At 45.1% G+C, this 20,062-nt stretch overlaps 1 protein-coding gene across 7 annotated transcripts in view; it reads right to left on the bottom strand.

Moving 5' to 3' along the window:
• LOC138488896 (sodium channel protein type 2 subunit alpha-like) overlaps positions 1-20,062 on the bottom strand; it is a 1,049,646-nt gene that overhangs the window by 403,262 nt on the left and 626,322 nt on the right. For all 7 annotated transcript variants that reach the window (XM_069616277.1, XM_069616276.1, XM_069616279.1 and 4 more), the window contains 2 exons: positions 18,096-18,443; positions 8,216-8,348 (listed from right to left, as the gene is read on the bottom strand). In XM_069616277.1, coding sequence (XP_069472378.1) covers positions 8,216-8,348; positions 18,096-18,443 — 481 coding nt within the window. The remainder of the gene's footprint in view (positions 1-8,215; positions 8,349-18,095; positions 18,444-20,062) is intronic.

The raw sequence follows: 20,062 nt of genomic DNA, 5'->3' as shown, positions 1-20,062 counted from the left end.
GTAACTCCTGGTATGACTCAGACCTCGTCACCCTAAAAGGCAAGTGCAGGGTGGTCGAGAGGAAATGGCGTGCTTCTTGCTCATCCTCTGACAAACTGGCCTGCTGCCTGCTGCAAAGGCAATACCGGCTCTCCGTCCTCACCAAGAAGATAGCTCATATCCAAGCCTGCATCTCTGCGGCATCTAACAACTCGGCTGAACTCTTTAAAATCTGCAAGGAACTGGCCAATCCTGCTGCAGTCTCTACCTTTCCTGTCTATTCCCAGGCCCTCTGCATGGCACTGACCTCTCACTTCATTTCAAAAACTCAGGACATCCTGTCCTCACTCTCCTCCTATTGCCTCCCTCCCTCTATTCCGTGCTCATCCTCTGGCCCATCTTCAGCCACCCCCACTCCCTCCTTCTCTGACTTTCCTGTTTTCTCCGCAGACAAAGTTTCTAGACAAGTCTGATCTATGAAAGTCTCATCGAAACAGGTTCACTCCTGTTCCTCAAAAACTATCAAGGACCACATTGACTTCTTGCCTCCTGCCCTGGCTGATTTCTGCAATCACTCCTTTGCCACTGGAGTCTTCCCATCCCCCCTGAAGCACTCCCTTGTGCACCCTCTTCTTAAGAAACCCTCTGCCGACCCTTCCTGCCCGGCTAGCTATCACCCAATCTCCATCACTCCCTTCCTTGGCAAGCCCCTGGAGAAACTGGCCATCTCCCAGCTAAATCTTCACACCGAATCTGTTGGTTGTCTTCATGACCATCAGTCTGGCTTCAGAGCAGCCAGAAGCACGGAAACTGCTCTCCTGAACATCCGTGAAGACCTGCTCTACAACCTTGACTCCAATACCCCTTGCGTCCTCATCTTGCTTGATCTCTCTTCTGCCTTTTACACTGTCAACCATGCCATCCTGCTCAACCGTCTCTGTGATAACCTAGGCATCACGGGTCAGGCTCTGGTGTGGCTGACTTCTTTCCTCTTCGACCGACCCTCCCAGGTGCAACTTGGATCCTTCCTCTCCGATATCTTTTTCTCTACCTGTGGTGTCCCCCAGTGATCTAACCTCTCTCCCTGGCTGTTCAACCAGTACCTGGCACTCCTTGCCTACCGCATTACCGCTCTCTGCCCCAACTTTCAGTGCTATGCGGATGATGAACAGCTCATTTTCAGGCTACCCTCAACCTCCTCCTCCCCTTCCCTCATTTCTGACTGTCTGTCTGCTATCCAGGATTGGTGTGCCATCAATGACCTCTGCCTTAATGCCAGTAAGACTGAGATTCTACTCATCGGCACACCCACTCCCTCATTCCCTGCAGCTCTTTGGCCGGCCTCTCTTGGCCTACTTCCTGTTTCCATCTGCAAGGATAAAAATCTTAGGGTTATCTTCGACTCCACACTATCCTTCTCACCTCACATATCTAACGTCTCTAAGAAGTCACGCTACCAGCTGCACCTCCTCAGAGGTATTCTTCCTTTCCTCTCCTTCCCCCAGAAGCTCACTGTCTCCATATCCCTGGTTCTCTCTAAGTTGGACTATTGTAACAACCTCTATCTAAATCTGCCTGCCCCTACTTTCCGCCCTCTGCAATTTATACAGAACAGGACTGCGAGACTTGTCCTTGGCCTCAAGCCCAGGGATCCTATCTGTCCAGGTTTAAAATCTCTGCACTGGCTCCCAGTGGCTGTGAGGATTAAGTTCAAAACCCTCTGCATTGTCCATAAGGCCTACTGGGGCCTGGGGCCGAAATACCTTCAACTCTCTCTTCCCAAATATCTTCCTTCTCGAGCTCTTCACTCATCTGCCTCCAACTCCCTCGTGGTCAGTCGCTTCTCTAAGCAACGAGTTGGTGGTAGATCTCTCTCTTCGGCAGGGGCCTCCCTCTGGAACAGCCTTCCTGCCTCCCAGAAACTTGAGGAGAACCATCTCCGGTTCCGTAAGTACCCCAAAGCCTTCCTCTTTGCTTCTGCTTTCTCTCCCTCTCTCCCCTGCTGAATTTCTGGCTGAAAACTGCACTGGTCACATCTACCTGGCCACCCTGTCTGATTTCGGGCGCAAGCACCGGCAGCTGCACACCTGCACTGCCTCCCTGGAAACCCTCGCACCTAGGGACTGTTTCTGTCTCCCTACAGTCCCCCTACCAGCACTTATGTCTGCACTTACTCTGCACTTGCCACCATCTGCCTGTTTTATTATCTTATTTATTCTACTACCCCTTGTACTGCATTTCCCCCTCTCCCTTCACCCCTCACACTTTTCCCCTTTCCCCACCTCCCATGCACTTGCACGATCTGAATGACACCGGGCCTAGTAGGATCGTTGTCTGTCGACCTTTTGTTCCCCCCCATTGCCTTGACGCGCCTTGAAACACTTGTGTATAGGCGCGTTATAAATGCCATATCATATCACTGCATTGTGCACCTTGCTTCTTTTAATCAGATTTCCTTTCTGGATTGCCTTTATGCCTTTGTGACTACTAGGCCACCTGGTGAGTTTAGCTAGAACTGGGCTATGCAGCCACTCTTCTTTCATTCCTCTACTAACCTCTGCCACCCATGTGGCTCTCACCATCTCACTCATGCTCTTGAACTGCTACACTATCGCCTTTCCCTCCTCTCTCACAAAGTCCGGAAGGAAAAAGCACAAAAAGACATCCTGGGTGCAAACCCTGGCCTTCCCATCGCAGACACCTATGTCAGCGCTTCTTACAGAGAGGTCTTCATTAATATGCTCTTCTCTGTCCCCTGCCCAGGTCTATGGACCCCTCATCTCTCTTCTCTCTACATTCTCGTCCTCTCCCATTAACTGTGGAACCAAGTGGGAAGTTCTCTTGGCCGGCATCTCATCTTCAATTGCTTCGTTAATGTCTAGCACATAGGCACTATCCTGGTTGAGGGTGCTCAACCCAACCTCCTTCTCTTTGACCGGATCCTGCCTTCTCTCATTAACTTCCTTCCTTCTCCTGCCTCTCCTCCCAGGGCTCTCGCTATCCCTCCCCCACTGACTAGTGTACAACGCCCCTGTACCCCACCTCAGAAAAAGTTCAAAGGCAGAGACCTCCTCCATCTGGTGACTCTTAACGACCAGTCAGCCAACAAACATTCAGCTGACATCTGCCTCCTTCTTGAATACATTGATCTAGACATTCTCGCTCTTACCGAGTCATGGTTCAATGCCAGCTCAGTCACTGCTTTTGACTCCCTCATCCCTGCCGGCTTCAAGATCATTTCGAAGCCTCAATCTCACCCTGCTGGGGGTGGGGTTGCCTTAATCTTCCCTGAGTTGGTTCCCTCTTCCATCTTATACACCCAGCTCTACTCTTACTTTGAGAGCCTGGTTTGCAAGTTGGTCATCTCTCCCTCCTCCACCCTAACCATTGCTACCATTTACCAGCGCAACCACCTTGTTCATCTCTGAATGGGATGATTTTTGTTCCTCCTTACTTTCATCCACCTCCAGTCTCCTCCTCTTTGGGGATTTCAACATCCAATTGGATTCCCCTGTCTCAGCATCCACTCTTTTCATTGACCTGTGCACCTCTCTATCCCTGTCCTTGATACCTTCTGGTCCAACACACTTGGCTGGATACACTCTGGACGCCCTTATAAACTCTGACCTCACTCTCTCCTCCCGACTAGTCACCCCTCTCTCTTGGTCAGACCATTCTCTCCTCTCCTCCCACCTGGGACCTTTTGGCCCTCCTTCCCTACCCCCAAAAGCCCTGCCAACCTCGTTGATTAACATCTGTCCTATGAAACGAGTGTCAGCTGCTGCCTTCGCTTCCTCCTTCATCCCTCCTTGCCCCCCCCACCTGAGATTCTACCACTGACTCGGCTCACAGCAACCTCCACTTGTCCATCACCAATACTCTTGACATTCTTGCCCCAGTCATGAGGATCCGCCTGAAACCTGCCTCTAAGCATAACACTTGCTACGATTCCGAACTTGCAGCCCTGAAACGAAAGTGCTGAGCGGTGCAACGGTCGTGGTAAACCTCAGGCTCATCCTTTGACAAACTGGCCTACTGCCTGCTCCAAAGGCAATGCAGACTCTCCATCCGTGCCAAGAAAAGAGCCCACATTCAAGCACAGATTTTCAGTGCATCCAACAAGACGGCTGAACTTTTCAAGATCTGCAGAGAACTAGCCAACCCGTCCGCAGTCTCCTCCTCCCATCTTCCTTCCCAGGCCCTCTGCAACGCACTGGCCACTCACTTCGCCACCAAAACTCACGACATCCTGAACACCCTTGTTACTCAACCTCCCAACCCATCCCACACCCACTTGCTTCCTTTGGCCCCTCACCCTCCTCCTTTCTCTCTCTCCTCCTTCTCCCCTGTCTCACCTGAAGAAGTTACCAGAATTTTCCGCTCCATGAAGGTCTCTTCTAAACAGGTCTCCCTTGTTCATTCAAAACCATCAAGGATAACATAGGCTCTCTTGCCCCCATACTCGCTGATTTCTGCAATCATTCTTTTGCCACTGGATCTTTCCTCTCCTCCCTTAAGCACTCGCTTGTGCGCTCCCTCCTGAAAAAAAACCTTCAGTAGATCCTACCTGTCCTGCCAACTACTTCTCTATTTTCATAACCCCCTTCGTGGGGAAGCTTCTCAGAAGGTATTGCCCCAACTGAACTCGCACACCGAACTTGTTGGCGGTGTCTACGGCCATCAATCTGGATTCTGAGCATCCAGATGCATGGAAACTGCTCTTCTGAATATCCGCGAAGAACTGCTTGCATCTCTGGACTACAACTCCCCAACTGTCCTCATCCTTCTCTATCTCTTCACTGCCTTTGACACGATCAACCATTCATCCTCATACAAAGGCTCCACGATACCCTTGGTATCTCGGAATGGGCACTGGACTGACTGACATCATTCCTAACTGACCACTTGTCCCAAGTCATCCTGGGCACCTTCTCATCTCCTACTTCCTTCTCTGCCTGTGGTGTCCCCCAGGGTTCTATCCTCTTCCCCTTGGCTCTTTAACATCTCCTAGGGTTCTATCCTCTCTACCTTGCATGCCTCCTTCCCCCTCCCCCCCAACTTCCAGTGTTATGCAGATGAAACAACTCTTTCTCAAACTTCCTTCTGACCCTCTTGCATCTTCCATCATTCCTGACTGCCTATCTGCCATCCAGTCCTTGTGAACCTCCAACAATCACTGCCTCAGTGCCTGTAAAACTGAGATCCTTCCCATCGGGACCCCTGCTCCCACCTTCTTGTCTTCACTCTGGCCTTCCTCCTTGGGCTCTCCCCCTGCTCCTTCTGAAGTCAGAAACCTTGGAGTCATCTTCGACTCCCCTCTCTCCTTCCTCCCTCACACTCAGGACACAATGCCAAGAAGTCCACTTTCAGCTCTTCCTTCTCAAAGGAATTCTCTCACTTTCTCCCAAAGGCTCAATGTTACCCTGAGCCCTGGTTCGCTCTAGTCTTGACTATTGCAATAGCCTCCTCCTGAATCCAGGATAGGGCAGCCAGACTTAGCTTTGGGGTTAAGCCCAGGGGGCGTATCTCTCCTCCCCAAAAAAGTCTTCAATGGCTCCTGGTTGCTGCACGGATTAAATTCAATACCCTCTACATCATTCACAAGGATATCTGGTTCCGGGGACCACACTATCTTCAACTTTATCTTTATCTGGACAATTGGCAGTTTTTGAGGTAAGCCTGATTGGCTCGCTGCCAAAACCTTTGTTTGAGTGCTCTTGTGTGTGAGTGGAGGGCTGACTTAGACCAAACTATGAGTGTTTAGGTATATCTCAGAGAGACAATAGCCCTAACTCGTTTCTGCTAGGATTTCTACAGGTTTACTTAACCTGTTGGAGGATTTTGCCATGAAGCTGCTGCTTGTGCAATTGTAGGAACAGGTTGTGCCATACTAGCTGTGTACTCACCCTTAACTCTTGTTTTCATATTTGATTGCTGCAGGTCTTTACTGGGCTGTCCTCATCCCACCCCTGGTCCTCCACATTGGATGAGCTATGACTCCTGTGCTGGAGATGTTTCTTGGCCGTTTTACCAGCGTCTTCCCGAAATACTGCCTTGATGGAGGAACCTTGGGTAGGAAGCTTCTGTCGTCTAGAAGTGTTGTGCAACACCACTTTCCCGCCTCTGCTGTTCATTTGGGATGTCCTGGGTCAACTCTACCATTACTTCCTCAGTGGGACTGTTTCTGCTGGCTGGCTGCCCCTCTATGTCCATCAAGCTGTTGGAATCTACTTGGTCGGTTTCCTGTGTGTTTCTGGAGCCATCTCGGCCATTGTTTTCACTTCTTGCAGATGGGTCCCACTCAAGGAAAGGTTAATTGTTACTTTGGATTGTTTGTGTCATTGCTGGTCTAGGGTTCAAGTGCTTGGGTGACTGGATCCTGTAAACTGCTCAGCAAGAGAAGACCTTCTAATCACTTGTTTATTTCATCTTTCCTGATCGGCGTCTTCTGGAACCACCATCACGAGTGCTTATCTCTGGGCCCACACTCCTCAGTTGGTGGGTTATCCAAGGTGCTTACCCAAAAGGGGTCCCAGTGGTCTGCGGTTTCCGCAGGCCCCCTTAATCCAAGTTTTGCCACATACATTTGCCCAAATCCTGGTTTTCCTCTTTTCTTATGGCTCCTGAACATGTGATTGGAGCTCTTTGTGAGGGTCTTCTCTGGCATCAACTATGGCAGATTGCTACGTTATCTGAACCTGCCGGGGAGAACAGAGACTTACCTGCATTTCACCCATAACAGCAGCTGCGCCTACAGACCTTGTCCTGCTTTATTCCTATGGGGAACCATTACACTAACCAAAAAGCTTTGAACAAGTACTTACCTGTACATGGACATTTTTCCTGGGCTCTCCTTGGGTCCTATGAGGTGTAGGCCAAGGAACTGGATATTTTGCATGTCACTGAGTGTTACATAAATATCTTCCTATTGTGTTTTACTTGGGGTTACTTTTGTAACATTGTATTTCTAGAAGTGTAATGAGACCCTATAGGTCTGGTGCTATTGACTTAATGGTATCCTAATATGTGGTGGACTTCTGGGCTTGGGTGCTAAAGTATTAACCCTTTATTCTCCCTCTGGATGCTGTATTTAATGCATGTTTTGTATTGGTATCACGTATGTTACCATGTACTAGAGCAGGGGTCTACAATCTTTGGTTTGCCAGATGTTCTTCGAAAACTCTGCTTAATTAATGCTAGTTTGCATTAAGTGGGGAATTATCGACATTTTTTAAGGTCAGATTTTGTTAGGTCAAGTTTTTTTGGTGCACATGACTTCCACTTTTTTACCACACATTTCTGGTGGTAAATATGGGTAAGGGATATAGTAAGGAGGAAGCAGGGGTGGAAAGTGTGGGGGATAGGGTAGTCTCCTCCTTCTGTTTGTGGAAAACAAAAGTGAAAAATTCCATGAAAATGTATTCAGCTAAAAAAATCCGGCAACTATTTATAGAACCCTTTTTTGGGGTTCTATGTGAATAGACCTCTTTTTAAAGGTCTCAAGAGAAAAAGACTGATTTGCATTGACTGATTTTCTTTTGATCAGAAAACCGGCATTGTAAAGGTCTTTTTCTCGTGAGACCTTTAAAATGTGGTTTCCTTTTTTTTCACCCCCAAGCCTCCCTTTGTTCCACACCCGCATTCCAGCCCCAACGCCCCTCACTCCCAATTCCCTGAACCAAAGCACATACATACAGATAATACACACCCACAAACCCCCATTGCTCAGCACCAGCCCCCTCCCTTCATCCCCCCACTCCCTGAAACCAAAACACATACATACACACAACACACACACCAACACACACGCACACACACACACACACACACACACACACACACACACACACTTACCCGGTCTCCTGGTCCTTCGTTTCCAGGTCCCGACCTGCCTGTCCGCCCTTTGCGCACTAGTGTGCAGCAGAGGCGTGACAGTTGGATTTAGAAAGATCGCTCTGTGCGGTCACGGAGCGGTCTTTCTAAATCAGTCTTCAAGTGCAAAGATCTTTTCAAAAAGATCTTTTCACTTATGACCCTTTTTAATGTAAATATTTTGTGACACTGAGACTTTTAGAAAGGTGTTCATCTACTTTTATTTTTACAAATCTGTTTTCTAGTGAACAATGATTTAAAGTTCTACCATAGTGTAAAATATCTGCAAACAATCGGTTCTCATAACGTAAGATGAAATATAAAATAATGTAAGGAAATAAATACATTGAAAGAATAAAAGTACCTTCCATGGTGTTTGAAAGCATACTGGCATTGCTTAGGGCCCGTTGCCTGAGAGTGGGGTCTTCCAGTAAATCCATGGAAATTTGGTAAGAACTTGATCTTCTCTTTCTCATTTCTGTTTCTGTGGTGGTACCCTGAAAATATTGACGAATAGAAATTTCACAAGCAGAAGAATCAGCAAATATTATGCAAATTCCTGATTCCTTAACATGTTAGTAATTCTCTAATATATTATTTCCAGTTCTTATGTTAAGAAGAAGAGGGCTTAGCTAAGTGTCAATGCATATTTTGATGCAAATTAAGGATTTGAAATAAAAGGGTACTTAGAAGATAAAAAATGACAACTACCTTTGCTGAACATCTAATACAATTTTAACCAAATGAGCTTCTAGTTTGGTTAGATGACATAAGAGGGTGATGGGGAAGAAATAAAGGAATTGAGTGAGATAGGGAGAGAATAGAGAGAATGTGTGAGGAAAATGAATATAGAAAGGGGGAGATGAAAAGAGATGAACTTTTCGAATAGAGAGTAAGAGATTGTGAGTGGGAAAAAGAGGGAGAGAAGAACTAAACAGGGAGCAAGAAAGAGAAAGGAGAATAAAAGAGCGGAGGTAGAGCGACAGAGTGAAAGAGTAACAAACTGTACACACATCATTAAGAGTATGGACGTTGGTGTCCACACTCTGGACGCCCTTATAGACTCTGACTATGACTTAACCTACTATTCTAAAAAACAAACCCTATTCAATATCCTTCAAACATATAATGTGTTAGGGCTTCAGTTTCATTTAGGATTATAAATCTGCAATAACTTACAAATGCATGCACTCCATATTGCCCAAGCATACATACGTAAAATGTACGAAATTACTAACATGTTCATGTTAGGGAAAATGGCAAATAACGTGAATGGCACACACCGCGTGCCATGGTACAAAGCCTTCCAATGGAAGGTAAACGTTTACCCCATTGTCGTTTTATTTTTTAGCCGTTTAGAATTTTACACTCTGAATACGCCTTCCATATTTCAGTGTAATAAAAACAATAATGATGCTGTATGTCAAAGGCTTTTTGAAGGTGTGAATTAGAGAGTAGATGCATATGTAATTTCTGTCTTCAAAGCAGTGAAGTGAACTGTTATGCAATATGAGTTCCTTTGTAGTCTGTAGTTCTAGTCAGATGCCTTTGGTGCTGAACGCACTTTTCAAAGTTAATGATGCATATTTCTAAGCATGTGTTTGTGGAATGAGCTCAAAAGGCCAGTAATGCCCTATGATGTGTGGAGAGATAGGCAGCAGTGAATACTGTCTGGTGTATGGCTTACTCCTTGCTATGACAGTGGATGTGTAATGTTCTCTTCACAGGTTTAAGAAATATGGACTTTGAAAGATTCACTTCAGGATTGAAATCCATAATAACACATTGGCCTCATTATGGGTAAGTCCCCATTGTAAAAGCCATTCCTCATTCCCATTTGAGCCGCCATAGGGCTAAATGGGAAGGGGGAAGGCGTCAATAATGGTACCGCTAATTATTGACCAAGCTATCCCTTAATGGGTCCATAATTCCTGGTAAAACCAGGCGTTAAGGGAGGGACCCGCTAAGGGACCTCGGAATAGGGAGCGCAAAGGGATTACCGGCACCGGTGTCATTACCGGTGCCCGGTATCCCTTTGCGCCCACCTCAGAATGAGGCCGAATCTTTTGCTTGATTATTTTTGCTGGAGGAGATTCACTCAAGAGGGTACAGAGTTAGGGTGTAGGTTGCTACATTTCAGTGGGACCACAAATGTACATTTTCTGGCTTCAACGATTTCAGCTTACATTAAAACACTGTTCGTTGTGGGCAAAATCCTTCTGCATTGGACCGGTAATTATTGCTAAACGTACCTTTTACCCATGCCTAATAGCGACCTACATATTTGGCAGTATACGGGAACAAAACTGGGCCAGGTGTTTCAGAGTGTAAAGCACTGTGATTCTAGGCCTTTGTCCCTTCTGCAAAATCTTGTTTGTGATGAAGGAACCATGATATAATTGTGCTTTACGGCCAATAGTAGGGTTAGTCATTTTAATCAGCATGATGTTTAATTCTGCACATAGCACCATGCCACATGTGTCTGAGTACGTGTGCTGATGGATTTAGCTTCACTAGAAATGTAGCAATGAGAAAGGCCGAAGGTATATTAAGAGGAAGACACCTACCTTCAAATCTAAGAAGCAAATGAACTTGTGTTTGCAGTGTCATGTTGGTTATGCGTTACACAAAGTGAATCCATACGGTTTATAAGCTTTTCAATATACTTGTAATATGCATCAGTTGTACTTAAAAAGCAGATTCTTAGAAAAATTAGGGAATTAAAGTACTTTGCTCCCAAGACCTGCCTTTATTTCGAAGGTCTTTAAAAGGCCGGCTTGAGAAGAATATATTCAACACCTTGAGGCACAATTTTTGTCTTATTTAAAGTGGAGGAATTAATCACTAGTTTTATAAAAAGGCATCGCTTCTGTGAATAGTAACGCAAACCCCCTCATTAGTCCATTTCTTACAGCCCTGGCACAATCAGCTCAGAAAAATAGAATAATTGCGCTGCTGCGATGAGTCAGACTGGTGTCTTCCCCGTCTTCTGTGCTCACACTAATCTGTTTCTTCACTTCAAAGCCACATATGTAATCATGTAACAACATGTCTATAGCACATCTCTGCTATTAGTATGTTCTGTGTAACATTTGTTTACAGACAGACCTGGTGGATTATTTATATTTATTTCTTCTAGTGGTATTGTCCTACTCGAACAAAGTGCATCCAGGATTCGGAGTGCTCAAGCAGGTGGGAGGGGTGGCATTGGTGAGGGTGAGCAAAATGCTTACGTTTTGCTCACTTGAAGAGAATAACCATATTGACATATGATGCAGGCTCCCAAGCACCATCCATGGACCTTACCTTAAGTTCATATCTGTTCTCTATCTCCTACATACCTAGTTCTACCTTTATCACTAATCTTTCCGGCCTGTTTGATCGTTTGGCGAGTTGTTCCTTTTTCTAACCTCAGCCACCTAGTACGTACGCGTTTTAATGTTCAAGGTTTAGCTTTGTCAGTGTTTTTTGTCCTTTGCTTATAACTGAAGGATAGGCTATAGCTACTGTAGCTAAGGGGCAGCAAGCATAAGATGTACTTTATTAGCTGCCGATTATAGCTACTGTAAGGGGCAGCAAGCATAAGATATCCTTTATTAGCTGCCAACTATAGCTACTGTAGCTAAGGGGCAGCAAGCATAAGATATACTTTATTAGCTGCCGACTATAGCTACTGTAAGGGGCAGCAAGCATAAGATATACTTTATTAGCTGCCGACTATAGCTACTGTAGCTAAGGGGCAGCAAGCATAAGATATACTTTATTAGCTGTCGACTATAGCTACTGTAGCTAAGGGGCAGCAAGCATAAGATATACTTTATTAGCTGCCGTTTATAGCTACTGTAAGGGGCAGCAAGCATAAGATATACTTTATTTGCTGCCGACTATAGCTACTGTAGCTAAGGGGCAGCACGCATAAGATATACTTTATTAGCTGCCGATTATAGCTACTGTAAGGGGCAGCAAGCATAAGATATACTTTATTAGCTGCCGACTATAGCTACTGTAAGGGGCAGCAAGCATAAGATATACTTTATTAGCTGCCGACTATAGCTACTGTAGCTAAGGGGCAGCAAGCATAAGATATACTTTATTAGCTGTCGACTATAGCTACTGTAGCTAAGGGGCAGCAAGCATAAGATATACTTTATTAGCTGCCGTTTATAGCTACTGTAAGGGGCAGCAAGCATAAGATATACTTTATTTGCTGCCGACTATAGCTACTGTAGCTAAGGGGCAGCACGCATAAGATATACTTTATTAGCTGCCGATTATAGCTACTGTAAGGGGCAGCAAGCATAAGATATACTTTATTAGCTGCCGACTATAGCTACTGTAGCTAAGGGGCAGCAAGCATAAGATATACTTTATTAGCTGCCGTTTATAGCTACTGTAAGGGGCAGCAAGCATAAGATATACTTTATTTGCTGCCGACTATAGCTACTGTAGCTAAGGGGCAGCACGCATAAGATATACTTTATTAGCTGCCGATTATAGCTACTGTAAGGGGCAGCAAGCATAAGATATACTTTATTAGCTGTCGACTATAGCTACTGTAGCTAAGGGGCAGCACGCATAAGATATACTTTATTAGCTGCCGTTTATAGCTACTGTAAGGGGCAGCAAGCATAAGATATACTTTATTTGCTGCCGACTATAGCTACTGTAGCTAAGGGGCAGCAAGCATAAGATATACTTTATTGGCTGCCGATTATAGCTACTGTAAGGGGCAGCAAGCATAAGATATACTTTATTAGCTGCCGACTATAGCTACTGTAGCTAAAGGGCAGCAAGCATAAGATATACTTTATTAGCTGCCGGCTATAGCTACTGTAGCTAAGGGGCAGCAAGCATAAGATATACTTTATTAGCAGCCGATTATAGCTACTGTAAGGGGCAGCAAGCATAAGATATACTTTATTAGCTGCCGACTATAGCTACTGTAGCTAAGGGGCAGCAAGCATAAGATATACTTTATTAGCTGCCGTTTATAGCTACTGTAAGGGGCAGCAAGCATAAGATATACTTTATTAGCTGCCGTTTATAGCTACTGTAAGGGGCAGCAAGCATAAGATATACTTTATTTGCTGCCGACTATAGCTACTGTAGCTAAGGGGCAGCAAGCATAAGATATACTTTATTGGCTGCCGATTATAGCTACTGTAAGGGGCAGCAAGCATAAGATATACTTTATTAGCTGCCGACTATAGCTACTGTAGCTAAAGGGCAGCAAGCATAAGATATACTTTATTAGCTGCCGGCTATAGCTACTGTAGCTAAGGGGCAGCAAGCATAAGATATACTTTATTAGCTGCTGATTAATCTTGATCAAGGCTATTTAGCTAACACTTTTAATTTACTCACTTATGCTCTGTTCGTTTTGCTTCGGACAGTAGACTGGCATTCAGCTTGTTTTATTCCATCCACAGCTTTTATACTATTACCAATGGATTTTAAGGCTTTCGAAGATATCTTGTACATAAGCATGTTGGATGTTACATTTTAATTATTATACATGCACGGCGCTGAAATTGCTAGGCTCCCTTTCTCTCCTGCTGTTTGTTAACTCATCAACAATTAGCACCTCCACAGACAGGAAAGGGGGAGGTTGTGGGTATTGTTGGAAAGGAGATCATTCTTATGATAAGTCTAGCAACAACATCAACAATGTTGCCTTCTATCAGAGTTCCAACTAGGGGTCCTTCCTGGGAGTCAATTATCACTTTTCCCCACTTAACAGAGCTTTTAACTGCGGGACGGGGCAACTAGCCCTGAGGCATTTTCGACTTTCTATGCCCATAGCCTGATGTGGCATCGCGTTGGCTTTTTTAATGCTGCGGTTCTACATGCCATCACGCTTACCACTGCCCTGTGCGGATGACACGCCACAGAGCACGGGTGGCAGAGAGGGAGCTGCACCGTCAACTAAGAAAAGATTGACACCAGTATTAGGGAGAATTCTCTGTTTAGGCTGAATTTCATAACCTAGTGAGTCCCCCAGCAGCTTTGCTGGATTTCTGGAGTTTGTTTTTTTCTCCTGCCAAGAGTGAGACTCTTTTTCTCCCACTCTTGGACATGATTTATGGTGCTCCTTTGACTGTTGATGTGTTTTATGGGCTATGGGGTCCTTTACTCCATAGGGTCTCATGTGTTTTTACTATGTGTGTTACACAGCACCATCCGTGCAGTGACACAGGGGTGTCATAGTGACACCCCACCATAGACTTCATACCCTGGGACTGACTACTGTCTCCCAGGGCATGTAAAGTCACCATTGGCTTTACTAGTCCCAAATTATGAACAGAAACCAGTACAAACCATCATATTGTGGACGTACTGGTCAGGGCAATTCGATTGCCCCGGGGTCTGTTAGTCGAGGGGGCACGTCTCCGTCCCCCCTGATCGAGTTTTGGCTGGTAGCAGTGGATACTACTTTTTATATTCGACCGCGAATATATCCCTATGGGATTTTCCCATTGTTCGAGGCTACCAACTTTGATTAATTAATTCTCAGAGCCTCGAACATACCGCCGGTTTATTTATTTAATATTAATTCACCGGTTGGTATTTTTTGCCAGGACTCGATTCTAAAATGGCGTTTGTGTTCTCTTCTGTGACTCCAACCCAAGTCGAGCCCTTTGTTCCATCCACTTTTGGCGGGCTTCCCCACAGAAGCCTCCAAAAGTGGTGCCACTGTGCCTGGGTACCACAGGGGGTGCGGGAGGGGGTTTAGGCACCCTGGACTGAGTTACCTTGGTAACTCAAGTCGCACTCTTGTGTGATTGGCCCAAGTGGTGAGCCGGCTGGCTCACCACTTAGCATGTTTGAGTGACAGCTAGGCTGAGTGAATGGGGGTGTGCTGCATAAAAGCAGGGCTTTGGGGACTGGAACTTCAGAAGTCGCCACAGGACCTGAGAATCCGACGAGGGAGAAGCTGAGCCGACCTGCTACGACAACACCACCGGTGGAGCCCTGCGGAACCGACTCACCACTTCCCGATGACAGAGAAGATCTCCCGGCTGGAGAGTGTTCTTCCCCTGACTGGTGGGCACAACCAGTTTACCTTCTTTTTCTCGCATCCCAGGACGTCTTGTGGTCGAATTGCCCGTGCCAAGAACCATGGCAACCGGATAGCCACTTACCACTGGACCGCGAACCAAAGGACCGCTCCTTTTAACTGAGAACTCCGCGGCTGGTTTCTTCCCTGGCAGTGCAACGGACTCCTGTCTTCCTCCCCGACGAGATCCTCTCTTCCCCCGGACGAAGCACCGACTTGCATCCGCTGCCAGGAACAACTGCCCCCGCTGGAGCATTCTCACCACTTTAAGGTACCGTGTCCGCCAGGTCTCCCTTTCTAAAGATTGCTACAAGGTAATAATAATCCCTTAACCTTCTGGACTGGGCTGGCCGCCTTGACCATCTACCTGGCCCCTTTCTTTTGGTCCAACTCTTTCTGAACCTTCGAGACATTTGTGCACTTTTCAACCGTGTGACCTTGGACACATTTCGTTCTGATCCTCTTAAAGTGGATCCGGCCTTCTGTACTCTAACTTCGCGGTTTTACTTTGCCTTCCTCTCTTGTTGTGTTCTTGTGAAAGTGTTGGGATCTGTTTCAAATTATACTCTGCTTTTCTCTCCCTTTTAAAACGAATTATTAGAGTGCCATCTGCGTTAAGCGCTCACCGTTGTCTGAAAATAAGTGGGGCTTTACTTAAGACTTGTCTAATAGTCTTTTAAGGGAGTGTATACCTTTTAGTGACTGTGTTTTTGAACTGCTTAATATTAGTGCCTGTGTGTTTTACTAGATGTGGTTTTAAATAAATAATTATATCTCTTTTACACCAAGCTCTGGTCAGTGTTTGCTTGTTCTACTGTGTTCTTTTGACCTATTGTGAATACTCTGTATACTGCCTAACTCTTCTTGAGGGAAGTCTGACTGCTCAGCCACAGCTACCAAGTGAATCTGTGTGGTACAGACTGCTACCAAGTGGGTTTACTTCCAAACACCTGTAGTCTTAAATCTTTTGCAGTGGTCCCAGAGGGAAATGCACAGGTTTCTGCCTAACAACCAGGTGTTGGTGTATTAGCCTGTATCATAAGAAATGAGAGGAACAAAACCTCTTTATCATACACACACTTTTGTTAACCGTTCTTTCATTCCAAGCCCTACATCGACTTCGCTCCTGAATCCAACCGGGAGGAGGGCCCTCCCAAAAAGATGATATTTGCCCAAACGACACAGACTATGGTTTCCTTGGTTACCCACACAGCGTCAAGATTGGAACCTTTCTAGTGGAGGAGGCTCTGGTTTCTAAGGGAGCACAGTTTGTTGTGCTTGCCAATCTACCGGCGAGTTGTAGTTTCAGCCATGCTTTAACCTCACCTCACACCAACGAAAGCGTCTGAAGTTACAAATTAATGAGGTGACGAGGACTTGGTTTGCGAACAGCCGCAGTTCTGTCTACCAGTACTTAGAAAATCTGCGCGTTACATGGGATCCCATGCGCGCTTTCAGATGGAGATTTTGCACCCATTGCCCCATTAGGCCTTTGAAGAAGAGGAATTGCTTTGAAACACGTCGGCCATTGACATTGGATTTTTGGATGTGTTTTGCTGATTTACATATTTCTTCATGATTAAATGCCTTTGTTTTCAAATATCTTTTGGTATATACTCTTCATTGAACTGTCACATGGAAATAATGTATTGATGACAAATTATTTGTGATTGTTCCAAACTGATGACTAGCCGCCATAGGGCGGGTCTAGTTAGTGTGCAGGAGACGGGAGGTTTCCAACTTTGGATCCTTTTCCTCTTCTCTTTTGTATAGTAAGGTCTTGTGCCAAGGCCTTAATTCCTCCCCTGCACCTTCATAATCTTGAAACCAGCACTGCTGGACCCTGAAACTTTAAGTCTCCTTTGATGTAAACACTGGTGTGCACCAATTACCCCTTTCTTGTACAAAGGAATCGGACCGCAATACTTTTTACTTTGTGGCAGCACCAATAGCATTTCTTTTACTCCTACATACCCAGAAGTGTGCACCGTGACATTGCAGCCAACATGGCCGCATTTCATTTATTCGCTTTGATGTTTTTTTGAGATCCCAATGCGACAGGAATACTTGTAGACCGAGACGGAAAGAAGAGCCAAAGAAAGAGGCCTTTTTAAGGATTATGAAGAAAATGGAAAATGGCTCCTTACGTGATGCTTTGTAGTTTCACTATAATTTGAAAGTATGTATACAATACAGGGTTAAATCACGTCAACGCTACGTCATTTATCTTACTCTGCCCACCGGTGCCACTCAGTCTAGGCGGCCGTCTTTTCTAGACCTTTAAAATTGGTGACTTGATCTATCAATTCATGTCTACACTATAAAAGACATGGCCTATCCAACTGGTGACCTGATCGATCAATTCATGTCTACACTATAAAAGACATGGCCTATCCAATTGGTGACCTGATCGATCAATTCATGCCGTAACTATACTCAGGATAGGTCAAGCACCTCATGCAACCAGACTATACATCTGCAACTCATTATTTTCATCTCTCCAATCACTCTTTCCTTTCCATTCTTCCTATCATCCTTTCTTTGTCACTTCCATCTGTATTCCCCTGTTTTTATTTTCCTCTTTTTATTTTCCTCAGGCCGCCTGGGGTCTGGCGATCACTGGATGGGCCCACGACGCGCCCAAAAGCTCATACAACTGTATGTGCTTTGAGAACACCATACTGGTGATGTAGCACAGTACAGAATCTCTATTAATATGGCATAGAATAACATACATAAAAGTCATCTGTTAAATACTGGTGGTACCCTGTGTGCTCCTGCTAGTCTAGAAGATGTAAACATCGGTATAACAAATTAACAATGAGGTGTAAAGCATCCAGGAAGAGGTGGAGGTGAGAAGGCTCACTTCAGAGAGGCTAGGAAGTGGAAAGAGTGAGACAGGTCAAAGTTGAGTACAGAAGATGTGGGATGAGGTTGATTAAACTTGGCTGGATGAGGAATCGTTTACAATGGAAGTAGCTGCAGCTGGTGGCACACTCACGGTAAAAAAAACCTCTTCCGAAATGCATTGAGAGAAAATTATAAAAAACAATGGCTCATCCAGTTTTATTCTCAGGGAACCTCTATCTGTGGACTGTTTGGTTTCATCATTTAGAAGCAATCACCATGCAAACACTATCCTAAACACTTTTACTACGCATCCCGTAGAATGTCTATCTATGATCACCTCTGGCAGAAGCAATCCAACAGGCGATGTGGGAGCCGAGGGACCACCGACCAAGGACACCACTCCATTGCAATCCACGGTGCAGTGCATCTTCCCGTTCACTGGAAGCACTGGCAGGATCCTGGATGACTTACTCGCCTGACTTATGTTACTGTTGCGTCGCTCTTTCTGTCTGTGCGGAACAAAGAGAGAACCCCTTCTGCTTTCATTATCTTCAAAAGTGCTGTGCTCATCATCAGCAAAGTCATTTTCGGAGCCAAAATCCCTTGCTCGGCCTCTGAAGCTGAATAGACTGGCTCTGCTGTTGCGCCGAGGAGAAAACAAGGAGCCGCGAATGCTCAGCAAAGACTGTGGAAAGGGCATGAGAGCAGAAGGTTAGTATGAACACAGGACGTGGCTGCTTAATAAATAGCAGAGGATTTTAACATACAATCAAATAAAACGCAAATTCCTCCAACAAATGATCTTACCAACTGAAAGGTAGCCCTATTGAACGTTTTCTTCCTCTAGCTATGGCATTATAGCGTCTTCACATACCCGAACATTTCAGTCGGTGAGAGTTCAAAATGGATGTTTTTTACATTCTATGATGCAATTCATTTTAGGTCCGTCTAGTAACAAACGATCTCTCTTCCAGAGCCACTAGCGGGGTTTCTCAGAAGGGATATGGTTTTCAAACAACAGCTCTTTGAGGAAGAAAGTGCCCGTGCCCTTGCATGAATTATTCAATCTGTTTCACCGACTGCGCCCTGAAAAGTACAACCTACACATTATTAGACTGCTCCTTTCCCTTAGGATCCCAGGGATGACAGCCAACGTTTTTCAGTACACTTCATCATGGTGCTTGTTTAACGGGTAACACTTGAAGGCAACCAAAACACATACAGACAAAAACAGATAGTGAATGTGAGTAAAGGAAATAGAAAAGGGGAAGAAAAAAGGTATGACTGCTAGCCTCAATTTTATAAACAAAATAAAAAATAATTTCAAACACGCAAGCTTGTTAAAATGCATTGAGGAAAAAAACATGGCTCGATTTTGCTTTTTCACACTAGAGGGCTGCGAGTTTGAGCCTTACACAGGCGTTGCCTTTTTAACATTTATTTTAACAATGGTTAAACTTTCAGTAAAAGTGTTGTTTACCACCATAGTCTAATGAGTATGCATGCAACGGGATGGACCACAACTGCAATATACAGCCATGTTTAACATGTAATCTGAGAGTGCACAACTGGATAAATTGCATCAGGGATAGATAGTCTAATCTATAGACAATGCTCACTCTCATTTAGCACAATGTCTCACATGACCTGGCCGAATCCCACACTCACTGTCGGTTCACCCGCCAGAATGTACCTATTCACTGCGCAGCACCCTCCACCCAACATGTACACATTGATAAATAGATCATGGCAGTATTATTCGTCATTGCCATAGTAAGTGTCATTTTCCTGCAATGGAAATGTATAGTTCAGTATTTTCCGTGTCATGCAAACTATATACTGTCTTACCATGTATGTTAAGAATTTTAATATTATTTATAACTTTCAGCTCTATAAGCAATTCTTAAAAAAAATACAACCTTACACACACACAACCCACCCCCCCAAAACCAGTGCATTTATTACAGTATGGCTAAAGTGTGATGTGATTTGGTGGTGCACATCTCATGTGAGAGAGACTCACTCACAAAAGCACTTACAGCCCTCAAAGCACCTAAAATAAAAACCCATACAAACACGCGTACCCCTCATTTCAGCTTAGTCCCAATATCACAGCAACTGGGACCCAGAAAAAACCGCTAAACGATTAAAGTATGCATAAGGTACGATATACGTTGCTAGTGACTTTCTCAAGAGGGAGAGGTTGATTAATTAAGCAATATGCCCCGAGTGGCGGGGGCATTACCTGACTCGGTAATGCCCCCGCCATTTGGGGCATATTGCTATTAGTACCCCGACCCGCAA

Source organism: Ambystoma mexicanum, chromosome 9 (assembly GCF_040938575.1).
Source record: "Ambystoma mexicanum isolate Mex_15411 chromosome 9, UKY_AmexF1_1, whole genome shotgun sequence".
Classification (NCBI taxonomy): Eukaryota; Metazoa; Chordata; class Amphibia; order Caudata; family Ambystomatidae; genus Ambystoma; species Ambystoma mexicanum.
This window is presented reverse-complemented; position numbering and strand designations above follow the sequence as displayed.